Source organism: Schistocerca piceifrons, chromosome 3 (genome assembly GCF_021461385.2).
Source record: "Schistocerca piceifrons isolate TAMUIC-IGC-003096 chromosome 3, iqSchPice1.1, whole genome shotgun sequence".
NCBI lineage: Eukaryota > Metazoa > Arthropoda > Insecta > Orthoptera > Acrididae > Schistocerca > Schistocerca piceifrons.
The window spans coordinates 757283690-757302219 of NC_060140.1; the positions used below are offsets into that span (position 1 = coordinate 757283690).

The 18530-nt window shown below is 43.6% G+C and overlaps 1 protein-coding gene across 1 annotated transcript in view; it reads left to right on the forward strand.

Annotated features, from left to right (window-relative positions):
- Nucleotides 1-18530, forward strand: part of LOC124788361 — a 47546-nt gene that overhangs the window by 23394 nt on the left and 5622 nt on the right. The window contains exon 2 of the mRNA XM_047255626.1: nt 8594-8812. Coding sequence (XP_047111582.1) covers nt 8594-8812 — 219 coding nt within the window. The remainder of the gene's footprint in view (nt 1-8593; nt 8813-18530) is intronic.

The window sequence follows — 18530 nt, forward strand, 5'->3', positions numbered from 1 at the left end:
ACGCAAACCTCCAGATGTCAGGCTGTCAGATCGGTACCAAATGTTGTATATCGATGGAGTATCATTCAAAACACCGATATAGTTTGTGCTATGCACTATCGTCCAGGAGAACGTGCGTAAATGGTAAGTAATAGGCACCACATGATTTACCGAGCACAGGAAAAGCGTAACTGTGAGAGCCTGTCGTGTGACACTCTCGTCGGGAATTCTGTAGTGCGTTAGTTCTCATACTAAGGGTTCCGGTCTGAGTCCCGATCATGCCAGTTTTTGTAGTTATATGGGACTTGTCCCTGACGTAAAAGGGGTGTTCGGAGTTTATAGATGTATGGCGGTGCTGACATCCAGCAGTCAATTATTACTATTGTTATTATTATTATCACTATTAATACTTCCACACATGTGACGCAAGTGTTCCTTTAGTCTTCTGTTCCGATTGTTAGTATTTATTTTGCGAAACTACAGATGTACTCTATAGTTTAGCTGCTCTCAAATAAACGAAGTGAAAGCCTACTGCCAATGGAAAATTGCTGTAAACTCCAAACAGTCCTTTTATACGTCATGAACAATGTCCCATATAGCAGTTTCACAGTTAGTATTGTACAAAAATTGGCAAAACCAGGGCTCGAACCCGGGACCCTTGTTACTACCAACTAATGCTCTATCAACTTGTCGACTGGAGCTCTAAACGAGAGACGCCCACAGTTACTCTTTTCCTGTGCTCCGTAGGTGATGTGTTGCCTATACTTTCAGTTTACGCACATTCTCCCGGACGACAGCACACAGCGCGAGCTATATTGGAGTGTTAGTTGACACTCTGTTGATATACAACTTTTGGTACCGATCTGACTGACATCTGGAGGTTTGCGTGTCAGAGCTTACACACCCAGTTCACATACCATTTTCTTTCTTTTGGTGTTCAACCCTGAGGTTGGTTTGCAGCAGAGCGCCATTCCTCTCTTCTGTCTGCCTTCCTCTTCATTTCCACGTTTGTGTTACATCCAACGTCATTCATGATCTGTTGCATGTATGATATCCTTGGTCGCCCCAGCCGATTCCTTCCCTCAATAGCTCCTTCTGCTATTTTCCAATGATGTTGTTGTGTCGTAGGATGTGCCCTACAAGTTTGTCTCTTCTTGTTTGGATGTGCCTCCACAGAGATCTGGTTTCCTGTACTCTTCGAAACACCTCTTCATTTGTTACTTTGTCTCTCCAGCTGATCTTCATCATCCTTCTATAGCACCACATCTCCAGGGCTTCTAGCCGTCTTATCTCTTCTCTTCCTATTGCCCAAGCTTCACATCCGTACAGGTCCACACTCCAAACGAAACCTTTCGTGATACGTTTCCTTATTTTCAGACTGATGTTGTTGCTGGTGAGTAAGTTCCTTCTCCGATTAAATGCAATTTTGGCCTTTTGTATTCTGGTCGCAATTTCTTTCCGGCTTCTACCATCTCTTGTGATTTTGCTTCCCAGGTAAGTAAATTCCTCTATCACTTCCAGCTCCTCTCTTCCAATTCTCATTCTCAGAGGTTCATATTCTGCTGCTGTGCTGCATACCATCACTTTAGTCTTTTTCTTGATTATTCTCATTCCATACTGATTGCATAGAATTTTTTCCATTGTTCTGAGGACTTCCTCTAGATTTTCTTTTGTCTCCGAGACTATAGCAATATCATCTCCATAACGTAGCATGTCTATCTTCTGCCCATTAATTTTGATCCCCACCTCAGTAGTTTCTCGAACTTGGTCTATAGCTTCCTGGATGTAAGCATTGAATATAAGAGAAGAGAGAGCACATCCTTGCCTTACCCCTTTCCTCATATTTGCTTCTCGTTCATGGTGACGTCTTATAGAAACTGAGTATCACACGGATGTCTTTGTACTTTATTCCACTTTTCCTCAGCACTCTGAACATCTCTTGCCAGATAACGTTATCAAATGCCTATTCCGCGTCTACAAAGGCAGTATAAGTTAGTTACCACTACACACTCGTTATTGTTAACGTTAATGTGACACATCATATTCGTCTTAAAACGTTTCTTCTGACCTTCCACACATCATTTGCCCACTGTTAACTCAGACTACAACACCTGTTTCGAAATGCGATTATTGAGTACGGACTACATGCCCTGTCCATCGTAACTGGCGTCTTAAAACCATCTTTTATACTGTTTGTATGCCTGTTCAAGGGCGCTAGCATTTGTGAGTCTGTCTTACCATATCATATACAGAATCCTCTTCAAGCATCGCTGATAACACTATTCGAGCTTCTTAAGATATTTCCAGGATTCAAATCCATAAGGCAGAGCAACACTACAACTGAATTGTACACGAAGGTCTTTGTACGCCTATTTTAACATAGCAGAGTTGCGACTGAGGATCGGGACGGGAAACTCCTTCGGCTCCCAGAACAAAACATAGTTTTAATCTACCAGGTGACACATTTTTCACACTTTATTTTTGCAGACTTTTAATCCGTATGGTCAGAAGAACACGTGGCTCAAAGACCAGTTCGCCTGCGAGCAATACTGTGAGAATCGGCCCTACAGCACAGTGGCCAGCGTCTCTCAGTGCTGAGGCCCACGTCAGCTTTCCAGAACAGCCGGGCTACATGACCACACGCCGGCTGTTGGGTCATGAGAGGTTGATGGAAATTCAAACAGAATTCTGAGAAGTTGTTCCATATTAATAAGTAATGTCCGTAGTGACATAAGCAATGCATCACTGGCACAGGAAATTTTTCCACACAGGTTAAAATATGCAACTGTTAAACAATTTCGAAATAAAGGCGACAAGATAGACTTACACAATTATCGTCCAGTTTCCTTACTGACACATTTTTGCAAAATATTCGAAAAAGTAATGTACTCAAGTGTAGGCACACACTCAGGTGTAAACAATTTACTTAGCATTTCACAGTTTGGTTCCAGAAGGTTTGCTCGAGTAAGAATGTTATTTATACATTCATCCATCAAACAGTACAAGTGTTAAACAATAATATATAGCCAGTTGGTATTATTTGTGCTGTTTCCAAGGCGTTTGGTTGTTTAGATCATGTTACTCTGTAAAAAAAAAAAAAAAGAAAAAAAAAACTCAAGTTTTATGAAATTGATACCTTTACACATAGATGGTTTAAATCGTCCTTAACAATCAGAAAGCAAAAGGTTGTGCTGAATAATTCTGACTATGTAGGAAACGTAGAAAATTTTGGTGACTGGACAAAAATCACAAAGGCAGTCACAGGGTTCAGTTTTGCGTCCACTCCTATTATTTATATATGAATGACCTTAACTTAACAATCAACAAGTAAAATTGGCCCATTACAGAGAAAGCAACAGAAGACTTGGTAAATGACATTTTCCGAAGAATTATTAAGTAGTTCTTTGAAAATGGACTCTCCTTAAATTTTGAAAAAACACACAGTATTCAGTTCCGTACAACTGATCGGCATACCAACAATCGATGAAGCCATGAGCCGGAGTCAGTATATAGAGTAGAATGCTCCAAATTTTTGGGTATATATTCTGACGAAAACATGAAGTGGAGGAAGCATATTAATGAGCTTCTCAAACACTTAAGTTGGGCTACTTGTGCTCTGCGTATAATTGCTAATCTTGGAAACAATCGTATCAGCCTCTTGACATATTTGGCATATTTCCTCTCAATAATGTCTTGCGGAATAATTTTCTGGGTAACTTATCATTTAGAAAGAAAGTCTGATTGCACAAAAGCGATCACTAAGAATAACATTTGGCGGTCTTCATGCATTCGCTTATGAAATTCATCATAATAAATCCATCACAATTTGAGAAGAACAGTGACGTCCATACCTACAACAGTAGAGGGAAAAATGACTTTTATTACCCACTAGACTATCGCCCGCTGCTTCGCTCGCGTAGGTTGTATGGTCCGTACAGATGTTTTTTGTCTATCTTTAACCGAATTTTTGTGTTGTTCACAAATTGCAACATCTACTAAACTTTTCGCGCTAATTAAGGCCATAGAAGCATCGTATTTTCCGAATATACTTCTAGCCAAAAAGTGATTCTGCTAGGTGGAGTCCAAAGTTTTTCTTAATCATGCTTTTGTGTTCTGGCGGTGTTAATTCCATAGGAATTCTCATGCCCTAACACACATTTCTTTATAACTAACCAAGAAATGAAATACAAATTTTTATAGTTTATCTTTGAATATTTTTGATATAACGAAATATTTTCTTAAAAATTTTCATCCCTTATTTCAGTCCCTTAGGGAGACAATTTCCAAAAGTAGTGAAACGTGTATTTTTTATTCTTAACAGACAAGCCAAATAGAAATTTTCATAGGTTTAGCTTTGAAAATGCTTTCGTAATAAAATAATTCCATAAAATTTTTCATCCCCTTTTTCATTCCCTTAGGGCACTGAATTTCCAAATACACTGTAACACGTATTTTTTTTTTGTTTTCATGGATGTAGCTTTAAAAATGCTTTAGTAATTTTTTAATAATGATTTATTTTCAAACAAACTTTCATCCACTATTTTACCACTTTAGTGGTTGAATTTCCAAAAATGCTGATTAAATTTTTTATTTCTGACCGAAGAACGAAACACCAATTTTCGTAGACCTAGCTTCAAAATTGGCTTAATGGCGACATATTTTCAGAAAAACTTTCATCCATTATTTCACCCCCTTAGGGGTGGAATTCCGAAAAATCTCTTCTTACATGACGTCTATAGTATAAGATCAATACCCTCTGCAAATTTGCAGTTTCTATCCTTAATGGCTGGGTTGGGCGCTGATGAGTCAGTGAGTCAGTCACTCAGTGGGGACATTGCCCTCTGTATGCAGAGTTTGTTAAAACTGTCAGCGACTCAGAAAGGAGTTTAATATGCAGTAACAAAAATTTTTGATTATTTGCCCAATAATATAAAATGTTTGACAGATAGTGAAGAAAGTTGTAAATCTTATTTTTAAATCATTTCTCCTGGTCAACTCCTACTGTCCCACTGACGAAAGTCTGCTTAAAAACTGGTAGCAATTTTTAAAAAAAGTTTAATGTAGTTGTTGCACGAGTAGGATTAAAAACAGTAAAGTGTTCATAAATGTTAACACTAATCGTGTATGCATATCCCGTAAGCTGACTTGTTCCACATCATTTCGATAGAAGAATCGTTCAAAGGATCCGGGGAACACGTAACTATGAGATCTGAGTTTCTCCCGGAGAAACTTACGGGATACAGCCGGGCGACATCGTCGACGACCGCCGATATTTCAACAGGAGCATACCCTGCGATTTTCAAGGCAAAGCTGCAAAAGGTAAGAGCTGTTCAAAAAATGGCTCTGAGCACTATGGGACTTAACATCTATGGTCGTCAGTTCCCTAGAACTTAGAACTACTTAAACCTAACTAACCTAAGGACAGCACACAACACCCAGCCATCACGAGGCAGAGAAAATCCCTAACCCCGCCGGGAATCGAACCCGGGAACCCGGACGTGGGAAGCGAGAACACTACCGCACGACCACGAGATGTGGGCGGTAAGAGCTGTCCAAGAGAATTTAAAACCTCGGTTTTCAGAGAAACTCTGGGAAGACAGCACTCACGCACACTGTAAACACTAGCGCAATCACAGACCGAAGATGACCGACCTCTGAAGTTTTCGATAGCGAAATTACTACAGATGAGGTAGCATTAACTCATTCCCTCTGTTTGTTGACAGACGAGAGAGCAGGATTCCATACAGAATGTAAACAAAAACAACCGTCTCTATTTATAAGGCTACTTGCTAATCTAATTTCAACTGCTTTCTTAATAACACTGTCCCACTAGTTGTAAGTGCATCTGGTATAATCATGTTGTTACATTTCAATGGATGACCCGAGCCAAAACAAGGTGCTGCAATCGGGCATTTGCTCGGCTGTTGTACGGGCTTGTGCAATTTATGCTCAGTACACCGGTCCTCCACAGTCGTGATAGTCTGACCAATATATGATCATCATCGTCGTCGTCGTCGTCGTTGTCGTCGTCGTCGTTCGTGTGGCATGAGTGTAAATGTAGCTCGAGTCCGCAGTAAAATACAGCATATGCATCCTGGGTACGCTAAATAAACGGGACCGTCTTGGCAGCCAGCCCTTTGTTGGATTTCCTGGCTACAAACACGCAGACTATCCATCCATGAAGATATGCTGGTGATTTTAACAAACACTACGAGCGGCGAAAGTATGCACGCAAAAACGATTGTGACCAATATGCACCTGCGTACTATCTTGTAGGGCCCACTAATGTCTGAAATAGTGCTGGAGGGAACTGACACCAAGAATCCTGCTGCAGGGTTGTCCACAAATCAGTAAGAGTACGAGTGGGTGGAGATCTCTTCTGAACACCACGGCCGGCCAGAGTGGCCGTGCGGTTATAGGCGCTTCAGTCTGGAACCGCGCGACCGCTACGTCGCAGGTTCTAATCCTGCCTCGGACATGGATGTGTGTCATGTCTTCAGGTTAGTTAGGTTTAAGTAGTTCTAAGTTCTGGGGGACTGATGACCTCAGCTGTTAAGCCCCATAGTGCTCAGAGCCATTTTTTTGAACACCACGTTGCAAGGCATCGCAGATATTCGCAGTAATATTGGGGAGATTGGTGGCCAATGTAAGTGTTTAAACTCAGAAGGTAGTTCCTGGAGCCACTCTGTAACAATCCTGGACGTATGGGGTGTCGCATTGTCCTGTTGGAATTGCCCAAGTCCGTCGGAATGCACAACGGACATGAATGGATGCAGGTTATCAGACAGGATGCTTACGTACGTGTCACCTGTCAGAGTCGTATCTAGACCTATCCGGGGTCCCATATCACTCCACCTTCACACGCCCCACACCATTACAGAACTTCCACCAGCTTGAACAGTCCCCTGCTGACGTGCAGGTTGCATGGATTCAGGAGGTCGTATTCACACACGTACACGTTCATCCGCTCGATACTATTTGAAAAGAGACTCGTCCGACCAGACGACATGTCTCCAGTCATCAACAGTTCTATGTCGGTGTTGACTGGCCCAGTCGCGGCGTAAAGCTTTGTGTCGTGCAGTCATCAAGGATACACGAGTGGGCCTTTGACTCCGAAATCCCATGTCGATGATGTTTCTTTCAATGGTTCACACGGTGATGTGTGTTGATGGCCCAGCATTGAAATCTGGAGCAATTTTCCGAAGGGTTCCACTTCTGTTACGTTGAACGATTCTCTCAGTCGTCGTTGGTCCCGCTCTTGCAGGATATTTTCGGGCCGTAGCGATGTCGGAGATTTGCTGTTTTACCGGATTCCTGATATTCACGGTACACTCGTGAAATGGTCGTACGGGAAAATCCCGACTTCATCGCTATCTCGGAGATGCAGTCTCCACCGCTCTTGCACCGACTATAACACCACGTTCAGACTCACTTAAATCTCGAAAACTAGCCATTGTAGCAACAGTAAGCGATCTAACACTGCACTAGACACTTGTCTTATATAGGCGTTGCCGCCCGCAGTGCCGTATTCTGCCTGTTTTCATATCTCTGTTTTTGAATACGCGTTCCTATACCAGTTTCTTTGGCGATTGAGTGTATGACATGCCACAATTGCAAGAAATGCGGTAGATATCCATCTTGATCGAACAAGGATAACCCTTTACGGACCCTAAAGGGATCATGATCTTAGATGCTGCTCGAAAAACACACTTTACATCATATTTCCGCAAAATACGACCGGTCCTGTTCAAAAATGGTTCAAATGGCTCTGAGCACTATGTGATTTAACTTCTCCGGTCATCGGTCCCCTAGAACTAACCTAAGGACATCACACACAGCCATGCCCGAGGCAGGATTACAACCTACGACCGTAGCGGTCGCGCGGTTCCGGACTGTTGAGCCTAGAACCGCTCAGCCACTCCGGCAGGCCCATTCCTGTTCGAAACGCTTCCTACATAAAGCAAAAAGGCCATAGACTTTAGTGCCGCCTCGGTATTATCATCAATTCATTACTCACTCGGTGCACAGTTGATCGATAGCGCAGCGCACTTTTGAACTTTCTTTCACTGTAACCATTCTGACGAAATGTGTGACTACGAGATGGGCTGATTGGATTGACAAACTCTCAGGATCCGAGGTGACATGTATCGCATGAACCAAGGTACGAAGTACCCCTTCACGTTGAACTAGATGGTGATAACTGTCTACCCGCAGGCACAAGTCTGTGTGAGTAGGCTTCCTATAAACAGCATGTCCCAAAGTACCACCAACCTTCCTCCTGAGCAGCACATCAGGGGTGGGAAGACGGCCATCGTTTTCCACGCGAGCTAAATATTCGAGTGGGTTGAATTCAGGTGTTCTAAGAAGTCCTTCTACAAAAGTATTGTCTAAATAATTGACGAACAGCTGTTGCTTGGCCTCGTGGCTCTAAGAATCTGAACGACTTTTTAGAACACCTGAGTGCAGCTGCACAACGCTTACCTGCTGCAGTTTTGCATTGAAAATGGCTACTCCTCTCGAAATATCGGCTTTTGTCGACGACGTCACATGGATGCATTCCCATAACTTATTTGAGCATGTAACTAACTACTTGCGACTGGCGACCATTTTGCAGGGCACCAAGCTGACGAAGGAGCAGCTGCGCGCCATGTTCATGAAGAACCTGCGCCGCTTCCGGTCGTTCCCGTGCCGGGAACCGCAGAGGCGCTCCGTGATGGTGGGCGACCTGCTGCTGCGCAAGGGCGAGCTGTCCCCCAGCCAGACGATCGCGCCGCCGGCCACGGTGCTGCACCTCTGCGGGCCCTCCACCGGCTGCTGCTACAGCTCCGACACGGTAACCCCACTGCAGTACTCGTTACTCGACATCTCGCGCCTTAAACCTTAGTTCCTCCACCCAGAACACCCAGTGTTACACTTCAACTGTCCACCTAATTTCCAAAGGGTCCTAACGTAGCGGCAGCCCACTTTGCAGTGTTCACTTAGGGAATACAAGCGTAGTCTGTTATAGGGCACTGCCGGCAGCGTACTTCGGGGGCTCTGAATTCTGATACAGTACATTTATCTCTTTCTAAATACAACCTACTGTCTTGAAAAATGATTGATTGACATACACTGACCAGCCGAAACATGGTGACCACTGCCCACAGCGAGAGTGAATGCCGCCTGCTGGTGTTTGGGGGCACACGACGTGGTAAGGAAGCGCGAGGTGCCGGGGCTAGCAGTGAATCTAACACTAAATTCGTCTAGAAACTTCATATGGAAATGACGCTCTAAACCCCCCCTTTTCTAACTCCGACTTCTGCTGTTGCACATGGATTAAGAAGAAACGCGAACTGACTGTAATCGACCCTGCGAGTGGAGCAGAAAAGAGTTTGGCACCTGCAATAATTTAATTTGATAGAAATTAATTTGGTAAAGGAAAGTTTCATTAACGTGGTGAGAAATGAAAGGGTTGCTGTACCGATCTACAGAATGAAAGTTTTGTCCAAAATAACAATTTGATTTATTATAACTAAACTCAAAATAATAAACAAAACACATGAAACCTTTGCAGTACGTCAAATTGGATACTCAAATAAATCCTGTGAAGGTGGAGTTGTCCATAAAGTAGCTTGTGACATTTATGACCATGTGGTATGTGTAGCCAATTCCTTGCAACTCAAATCTTAAGAGAAACACCCAGCCAACCCAACATTAATTGCTGCTTCAGAAGTGAGAACTGAGACAGTGAACACCCAAGACAGAACCACGTTAGAAAAGACGGGAACACGCGCGCTCTGCTGAGCTCTGATTATCACATAGCAAAATTCCATAATCTGCCAGAGCTGCGGACATACATTACCAAGCTGTCTTCTTAACTGCACGGACACGATCTGGCTTACTGGAGGCGATGACTGGTTGCTTCGACGTCCCGTCGTGGTGATGATAATGTCTTGTGTATAGCCCAAAACAAATTGTCCTGGTCTGGTTGTTTCAGACTAAAGACTTCCTAGCAATACAAATGCGCCTCTGAGGTAGACGAAGAAGGCTCGCCACATAATCGCTGACGTTACAGTGATTGATTTTAACAAGCGAAGTCACACAGTAACTTCGATATAGTCAACTTTAGCCAAAACTGCTCAAGACGGACAACATAGGCCGCTTGTACGCAGAGCGCTCAATTGCCAACTGTACTCGGAAAGTTACGTTGAAGACGAAACTTCAGCAAATTCGTCAAACAGTTACAATTAAATGTAAGTCCAATGGAAGACAGGTTGTCCAAAGCAGCGAGAGCTCAGTCTTGTAACCTACTCCGACCGAAAGGCGACAGTCGACTCTACCAAGAGCACCCGTACAAGCCAAACGCAAAACATTACCGCCCCCATCACAGTGGCCGTGGTTAAACATGCCAATCAGCAACTGCTACTCGAAAACCGGTGGAAAATTTCACTCTCTTGCTGAAGCACTACTATTCCACCAATGGAGTTACTTGGCTCCAATTTCTGCGCCGATTTTGCTACATCTCAGAGCTATCCCCTGGGCAAGCCAATCACAGTTATGATTTTGCAGAGCCGTCTGGTGTGGCCTTGCAGTTCTAGGCGCTACGGTCGCAGGTTCGAATCCTGCCTCGGGCATGGATGTGTGTGATGTCCTTAGGTTAGTTAGGTTTAAGTAGTTCTAAGTTCTAGGGGACTGATGACCACAGATGTTAAGTCCCATAGTACACAGAGCCATTTTTGATTTTGCAGAAAACACGGGAATTTGGCCGCGAAGACTGCCTGGGAACACAAGTCATTCTCACGCCTCGCTGGTAGCCCGTCAGAAAGTGTTTTCACTAAGTTTCTGTGAAGTAACGGAATCTCTAACCCCAGCCACTCCTTCAGGCCCCTGTGGGCGTGTCGCCCCCACTCTTACGACAATGTCGGCTTCTGGACAGCATCCACTCAACTCCCTCACAACCGTCGGCATAACCCTTTCAAGATCAGCAGAACCCGCCTGTCACTGGACCACCCGGGTGATGAGAGACGCTGTGTGGGAAATCCATGTGTGAAGGAATAGCAACTTTTCATTGCATGCAATTAGAGAAAAAAATATTCATATCTTCTGACTTCTCAATACTAGCCTTGCAATGACCATATTCAGCTGTACTTCCCCAAATCGAATTACTCAGAGTAAGATATAAATATGAGAGGGGGCAAGTCACTGTGTGGATCGTAAAGGCATACCACCTCTCAGAAGGCAGCCAGGTTATTTACACTGAGATGACAAAAGTCGCGGGATACCTCCCAACATCGTGCCAGACCTCCTTTTGCCCGGCCTAGTGTAGCCTTTCGCCGCTACAGTTCAATCTGTACATCGAGGAAGCCATGATGGAAATAAAAGAAAGGTTCAGCAGCGGAATTAAAATTTAAGGTGAAAGGATATAAGTGATACGATTCGCTGATGGCATTATTATCTTGAGTGAAAATAAAGACGAATTACATGATCTGCTGAACGGAATGAACAGTCTAATGAGAACAGAGTACGGATTGAGAGTAAATCGAAGGAAGACGAAGGTAATGAGAAGTAGTAGAAATGAGAACATCAGGATTGATGATCACGAAGTAGGTGAAGTTAAGAAATTTTGCTACCTACGCAGTAAAATAACCAATGACGGACGGAGCAAGGAGGACATCAAAAGCAGGCTAGCAATTGCAAAAAGAGCATTCCTGGCCAAGAGAAGTCTACTAATATCAAACATTGGCCTTCATTTGAGGAAGAAATTTCTGAGAATGTACGTCTGGAGTACAGCAATGTATGGTAGTGAAACATGGACTGTCGGAAAACCGGAACAGAAGAGAATCGAAGCATTTGAGATGCGGTGCTACAGACGAATGTTGAAAATTAGGTAGACTGGTAAAGTAGGGAACGAGGAAGTTCTGCTCAGAATCGGAGAGGAGAGGAACATGTGGAAAATACTGATAAGGAGAAGGGACAGGATGATAGGACATATTTTAAGACATTTCCATGGTACTAGAGGGAGCTGTAGAGAGCAAAAACTGTAGAGGAAGACAGAGATTGGAATACATCCAACTAATAACGGAGGACGTAAGTTGCAAGTGCTACTCTGAGATGAAGAGTTTACCACAAGAGAGGAATTCGTGGCGGGCCACATCAGACCAGTCAGAAGACTGATGACAAAAAAAAAGTGCAGCAACTCGACGTGGCATGGACTTAACAAGTCGTTTGAAGTCCCCTGCAGAAATGTTCAGCCATACAGCGGCCCGTAACTTCATAAGTGTTACCGGTGCAGAATTTTGTGCACGAATTGACCGTTGAATTACGTTCAAAAATGTTCGATGAAATTCATGTCCGGCAACCTGGGTGGCTAATCCATTCGCTCGAAATGTCCAGAATGTTCTTCAAATCAGTTGTGGCCCAGTGATATGACATCGCTGTTTGGGAACACGAAGTCCATGAATGACTGCAAATGACCTCTGGAAACACGAAGTCCATGAATGACTGCAAATGACCTCTGGAAACATCCCCCAGGCTGTGGCTAAGCCATGTCTCCGCTATATCCTTTCTTTCAGGAGTGCTAGTTCTGCAAGGTTCGCAGAAGAGCTTCTGTAAAGTTTAGAAGGTAGGAGACGAGATACTGGCAGAAGTAAAGCTGTGAGTACCGTATGTGAGTCGTGCTTCGGTAGCTCAGATGGTAGAGTACTTGCCCGCGAAAGGCAAAGGTCCCGAGTTCGAGTCTCGGTCGGGCACACAGTTTTAATCTGCCAGGAAGTTTCATATCAGCGATCACTCCGCTGCAGAGTGAAAATCTCATTCTGGAAACATCCCCCAGGCTGTGGCTAAGCCATGTCTCCGCTATATCCTTTCTTTCAGGAGTGCTAGTTGTCCAAGGTTCGTAGGAGAGCTTCTGTAAAGTTTGGAAGGTAGGAGACGAGATACTGGCAGAAGTAAAGCTGTGAGGACCGGGCCTGAGTCGTGCTTCGGTAGCTCAGATGGTAGAGCACTTGCCCGCAAAAGGCAAAGGTCCCGAGTTCGAGTCTCGGTCGGGCACACAGTTTTAATCTGCCAGGAAGTTTCAGACCTCGAAGTAATTGAACATAACCAGGATATAAATTGTAGGCTGCCAATGGCAAGAAAATCATTTCTGAAGAAAAATTTTTTTTAATATCGAGTATACATTTAAGTGTTAGGAAGTCTTTTCTGATGGCATTTGTCAGGAATGTAGCCTTATACGAAAGTGAAACGTGGATAATAAGCAGTTCAGAAAAGAAGAGAATAGAATCTGTTGAAATGTGGTGCTACAGAAGAATGCTGAAAGTTACATGTCTAGCTCGCGTAGCTAATGAGGAGGTACTACATAGAATTAGGGGAGAAAAGAAATTTGTGGCATGATTTGACTAAAAGAAGGGGTAGGTTGATAGGACAAGTTCCGGGTCATCAAGAAATCGTCGGTTTAGTACTGGAGGGAAGGGTAGAGGGTAAAAACTGCAGAGTGAGACCCAGAGATCACTACAATAAGCAGGTTCAAATGGAAGTGATTTGCAACAGTTATTCAGATATGTAGGGGCTCGCACGGGATAGAAGAACTAGGAGAGCTGCACCAAATCAGTCTTCGGACTGAACACCACAACAACAACTACGACTACAAACATGCCTGATAATACACAGCTAATAGAGTCATTGTTAACCTTTTGTTTTCAATGCGATTCCAACGAAAATCTGTTATGTGACCCGTTGGGTGTCACCAAATCATGGAAACAACAAAGGACATGTGACATAAACCGTTTTATCCAGCTTGTCAGTAATGTAACACAAGTAAAACAGCAAACATAGAGACCCCGTTTCTTGTCCACCAACATTACACCCAAAATGAAGTTCGCGGCACTTCTTTACAAGAATATTCAACTTTTGTTCCTCACTTAACTATAAAAGATATGACAAAAAGAATTTTTCAAAAAGGGTTTTTTCCGTCACCTGAGAAACAAAGAACATTGGTGAGCCTAAAGCAACAAGCAGTCGCCTACAACAATTCCTGTTAGAACTCTCATTTCTGAAACGCAAGTGGCAAGTAACATAATACAGTGTTCAAGCGTGTCTAATCGGTAATGTTGCTAGGCCTTCATAATTTCCTTCGGGTAGATTTCCGAACTTGGGGTCGTTTGTGAGAATCCATGTACTTGATTCGGTTGTTTCCGACATTTGCAACAGCAGAATAATTAAAATGAGGCCCAGCACAATTATCAGACTGCAGTATTTCAAAGGATTTCGGCAGGGTGGTGGATGTGTACCACAAGAAAACTTAGCTCCAAAGGAAAACAACTCATTTCATATTGGAATACAGAAACTACAATTGCGCAAATAAAATTATTCAAATTCTGTCTGACTGAGATGTGATTTATCTGTTTAACAGAAGAATCTGGTCTTTGTTAGACGACGTCATGATTAAGGTCGACTACGGGAAGCTATTTCGCTATGGTGTACACAAATCCTCAAGCTCCGATGCCACCCATGGAAATTTCGCTCCAGCGTGGAACACGTACTGAATCTGCAGCTGCACCTTCTAATGCTATCGCGATAAATTTTCGCCATCGAAACAACTAAATCAGTGTAGGGATATCTTGGGTATCTGTGATTGTTATTAATTATATGCTCTACAAGCAAAACATTTTTCGGGCAGTATCCACACTTGCCGCTGAATGTACCTATAAAATTATAACTTGGTATGAGACATAGATCAGGAGATATAGTCATAGACTCTGAGACGTGTGAAAAAATGCCGTGTCATGCATGACATTTATTACTTCTTTGCTGCTAATTCTATTCATAACATATTTCGTAGACAATATCCACTTATGCGACTGAATGTATCTCTACAAATGTATCATTGTACGCACATAGTTCAACAGATATGATTTCATAAACACTAAGACGTATGAAAAAATGCCGATTAGTCATGAATTTTTAATACATTTATTCTTTACTACTAAGACACTTTTACAGTCGAGTCAGCATCAGGAAACCCCTGACACCCGGCAGCAGCGTTTTGACAGCTTTCAATAGCGAAGCGACAATAGCCGCCTGCAGAACTGTGAAGATGGCAGCTGTGGTCACGAGGACGTACGGTCGCAAGAAGACCGGGTTCCGGACAGCCATGTCCCACTACCGGAAGGGAAGACCATCGTGTTCGGTGTATGTCTCTGGCACATCGTTCTTCATCTGCAGCAGCAATTTGAGCTGCAGTTTGCACCACAGTGACACAACCGCTACTTCCAGGACATGTCCGAGCCAGACGCCCTGTAGCGTGCATTGCACTGGTGCCAAATCACCGCCATTTGCGACTTCAGTGGCGTCAAGCGAGAGCTCAGTGGAGAGCAGGCTGGAGGTCTGTCGTGTTTTCTGATGAGGGCTGGTTCTGCCTCTGTGCCAATAATGGCCGTGTGTTGGTTAGGAGGAGGCACTGTTGAGGGCCTGGAACCAATCTCTCTGTATGCTAGACACACTGGACCTACACCTGCAGTTATGATCTGGGGAGCGGTTTCGTAGGACAGCAGGAGGGCTCACGTGGTTACCCCACGCAGCCTGACTGCAAATTTGTACGTCAGTCTGATGATTCGACATGTTGTGCTGTCATTCATAAACAGCAGTGCAGAGGATGTTTTCCAACAGGACAATGCTCGCCCACACACCACTGTTGTAGCCCAACATGCTCTACAGTGTGCCGACATTTTGCCTCGGCCCGCACAATCATCATATCTGTCTCCAATCGAGCACATATCGGACGTCAACGGACGACAACTCCAGCGTCATCCAGAAACAGCATTAACCGTCCCTTTATCCCTTTATTGACTGATCAAGCGTAACAAGCATGGAACTCCATCCCAGTATTGCTGTGCGGTGTGGGATTTGCATCAGGTGAGACTGACGGATGACATCGAAAAAGTACAAAGAAGGGCAGCTCGTTTTGTATTATCGCGAAATAGGGGAGATAGTGTCACAGACATGATACGTGAATTGGAGTGGCAATCATTAAACCACAAGGCGTTTTTCGTTGCGACGGGATCTTCTCACAAAATTTCATTCACCAGTTTTCTCCTCCGATTGCGAAAACATTGTGTTGGCACCCACCAACACAGGGAGAAATGATCATGATAAAATAAGAGAAATCAGGGCTCGCACAGAACAATTTAAGTGCTCGTTTTTCCCTCGTGCCGTTCGAGAGTGGAACGGTAGAGAGACAGCTTGAAGGTGGTTCATCGATCCCTCTGCCAGGCACTTTATTGTGAATAGCAGAATAATCACGTAGATGTAGATTTAAACCTGGCACCTGTACAAAAGAATGCACGTACGTTTGCATGCTTGCATTCAACATTCTGGCAGTTACCCCTATTATTAATGTAGCAGCATTTCACATTTGCAATGGCTTATTTCGCGCTTACGTTAGGCTGTGATCGTATATTGTTAATCACTTATGTTACATAGTGAAACGTATTGTCGAAGTTTCATTACTGCACATTAATTTTGGTGTTGCGTTTATTTTTCCCGTCAATGTACGAGGGCTATTCGGGAAGTAAGGAACGATAGGTCGTGAAACGGAAACCTCAGTGAAAATCAAAACTGTTTTATTTGCAAGTTAGCTACAACTTCCAGCTACTTATCTCCATAGTCACCGATCCTACTTAGACGTCTGTCGTAGCGTTGTACCAACTTTCCAATACCCTCGTTATAGAACGCAGCCGCCAGTGCTTTCCGCCAATTCTCTACGCTGGGCTATAGCTCGTTGTCTGTGCCAAAATTTCGTCTTCGTAGCCAGCGGTTCATGTAGGTAGAGATGAAACTCAGAGGGAGACAATTACGAGCTATATTGTGGGTAATCAAACATTTCCAATTGCAAACGATGCAGGAATATTTTCATTGCCCCTGCAGAATTCGGCTGAGAATTGTCTTGGAGAAGAAACTGCACGGCAGTTAAGTAATGTTGGTTGCATAGCTTTAGGCGAAATTTCTTACCAGGCCCTCGTACTTGGTGAGAGACACTATTGTTCTAGGTATCTTTATGTGCTCCCTCCTTGCTTAGAACCAAAAAGAACGACGTAACGCGATCGACGAGCATACTAGAGACATTGCCCAACACTCCTGTGCAAAACTTCATCGGATTTTCACTGTGGTTTCCATTTCGCCACAGATCTTTCCTCACTTTCTGAATAACGCTCGTATAAAATTTCGTTTCTAGCAGAAAATCGGCAACATGAATACCCAGTCAATGCCGGGTTGGTCAGCTAGTAAGAAAATAAGAGACGTAGACGAAGGTAATGACTGTGCTAGAACAGAAAGAAATCAATGACGAATTTTCTAGGACAAGAGCACTAGCTCGAATTCTCAACAATACGGCAGAAAAGCAACCATGATCTTTTCGAAGGAAGCATTAAAACTTCAGCTTAAGTGATTTAAGGTAAGTGCGGAAAACTTAATTTCACTTTGTTGAACGAGGATCTGAATCCGACTACCCAAATATGAGCCTGTTTTCTCGAACACTGTCCATCTCGCTCCAACATCAAATCAGTGAACTGAGGACACACACATACAAGTATACACGTATCGAACACTACTGTACATGAATCGGAAGCAGCAAAGCCTTATCTTTTATCTCGAAAGAGATGTTGTACTCTACTATCTGAACACTGATTTGTTGCGGCTTTCCACACTAGTCTATCACATCCAGATTACTTTATCTTTGCGTAACTGCTGAAACCTCTACCTTTCTATTCCCATAACTGCCTCCCCTAAGGAAACACGGCTGTTAGCTGCGTCACAACACAGAGAAACGCGTAAAGGAAGAGGATCGGATCTGTGCGCATAGCGACTTCGTTGCCTACGTGCGTACGCCAGACATACGCGTGACTGTGCAAGCCACGCAGGCGATGTGTCATTAAGCGAGATTGTGTTGGTCATTTTCCGCAACTTCCGCCAAGCTGTCCGCAGCTTATTCGCCCCGCACTCGCACACTGCAGCCGAGTGAACACTACTTGGATCAGGCACGCGCCTGCTGTGTTCTACATAGTAATCCTTGAAACAGTTTTCAGATCCTGAGACTAAGAAATTGAAAAAGGAATGCGTTTGTATGGAACATACTTAATTCACCTTCTATACAAAGACGAGATGTTGTTTCAAAAATCTCTAGAAACTCTAGAACCGATTTGCTTCAAAGGAAATATTCTTAGCAAAAAACACGAATAGTTATTGACCGATTTACTTTAACTTTTTACACGGCGCTCCAATAAACATTCGGACGGATGTAGGCTAAATATACAGTATTTTTAATATATATAGGGTGTAGGGGTGTAAATGCAGATATTTTTGTATGTAGTACCTTAGTATGTACACACATCAATATGTTCGTTGTTTCTTCTCCGTGCCGAACGTTCTTCCCAAAAACACGTCACAAACCTTACGAACTAACGTTTTCTGTATGGCTGTAACTGCAAAACTAAGTGGAATATGCCTGTCAGTCTAGGCCATCCATTTTGTGTCCACACATCTACAATTCAGTATCCGACCTGCTGCCCAGGGAAAAT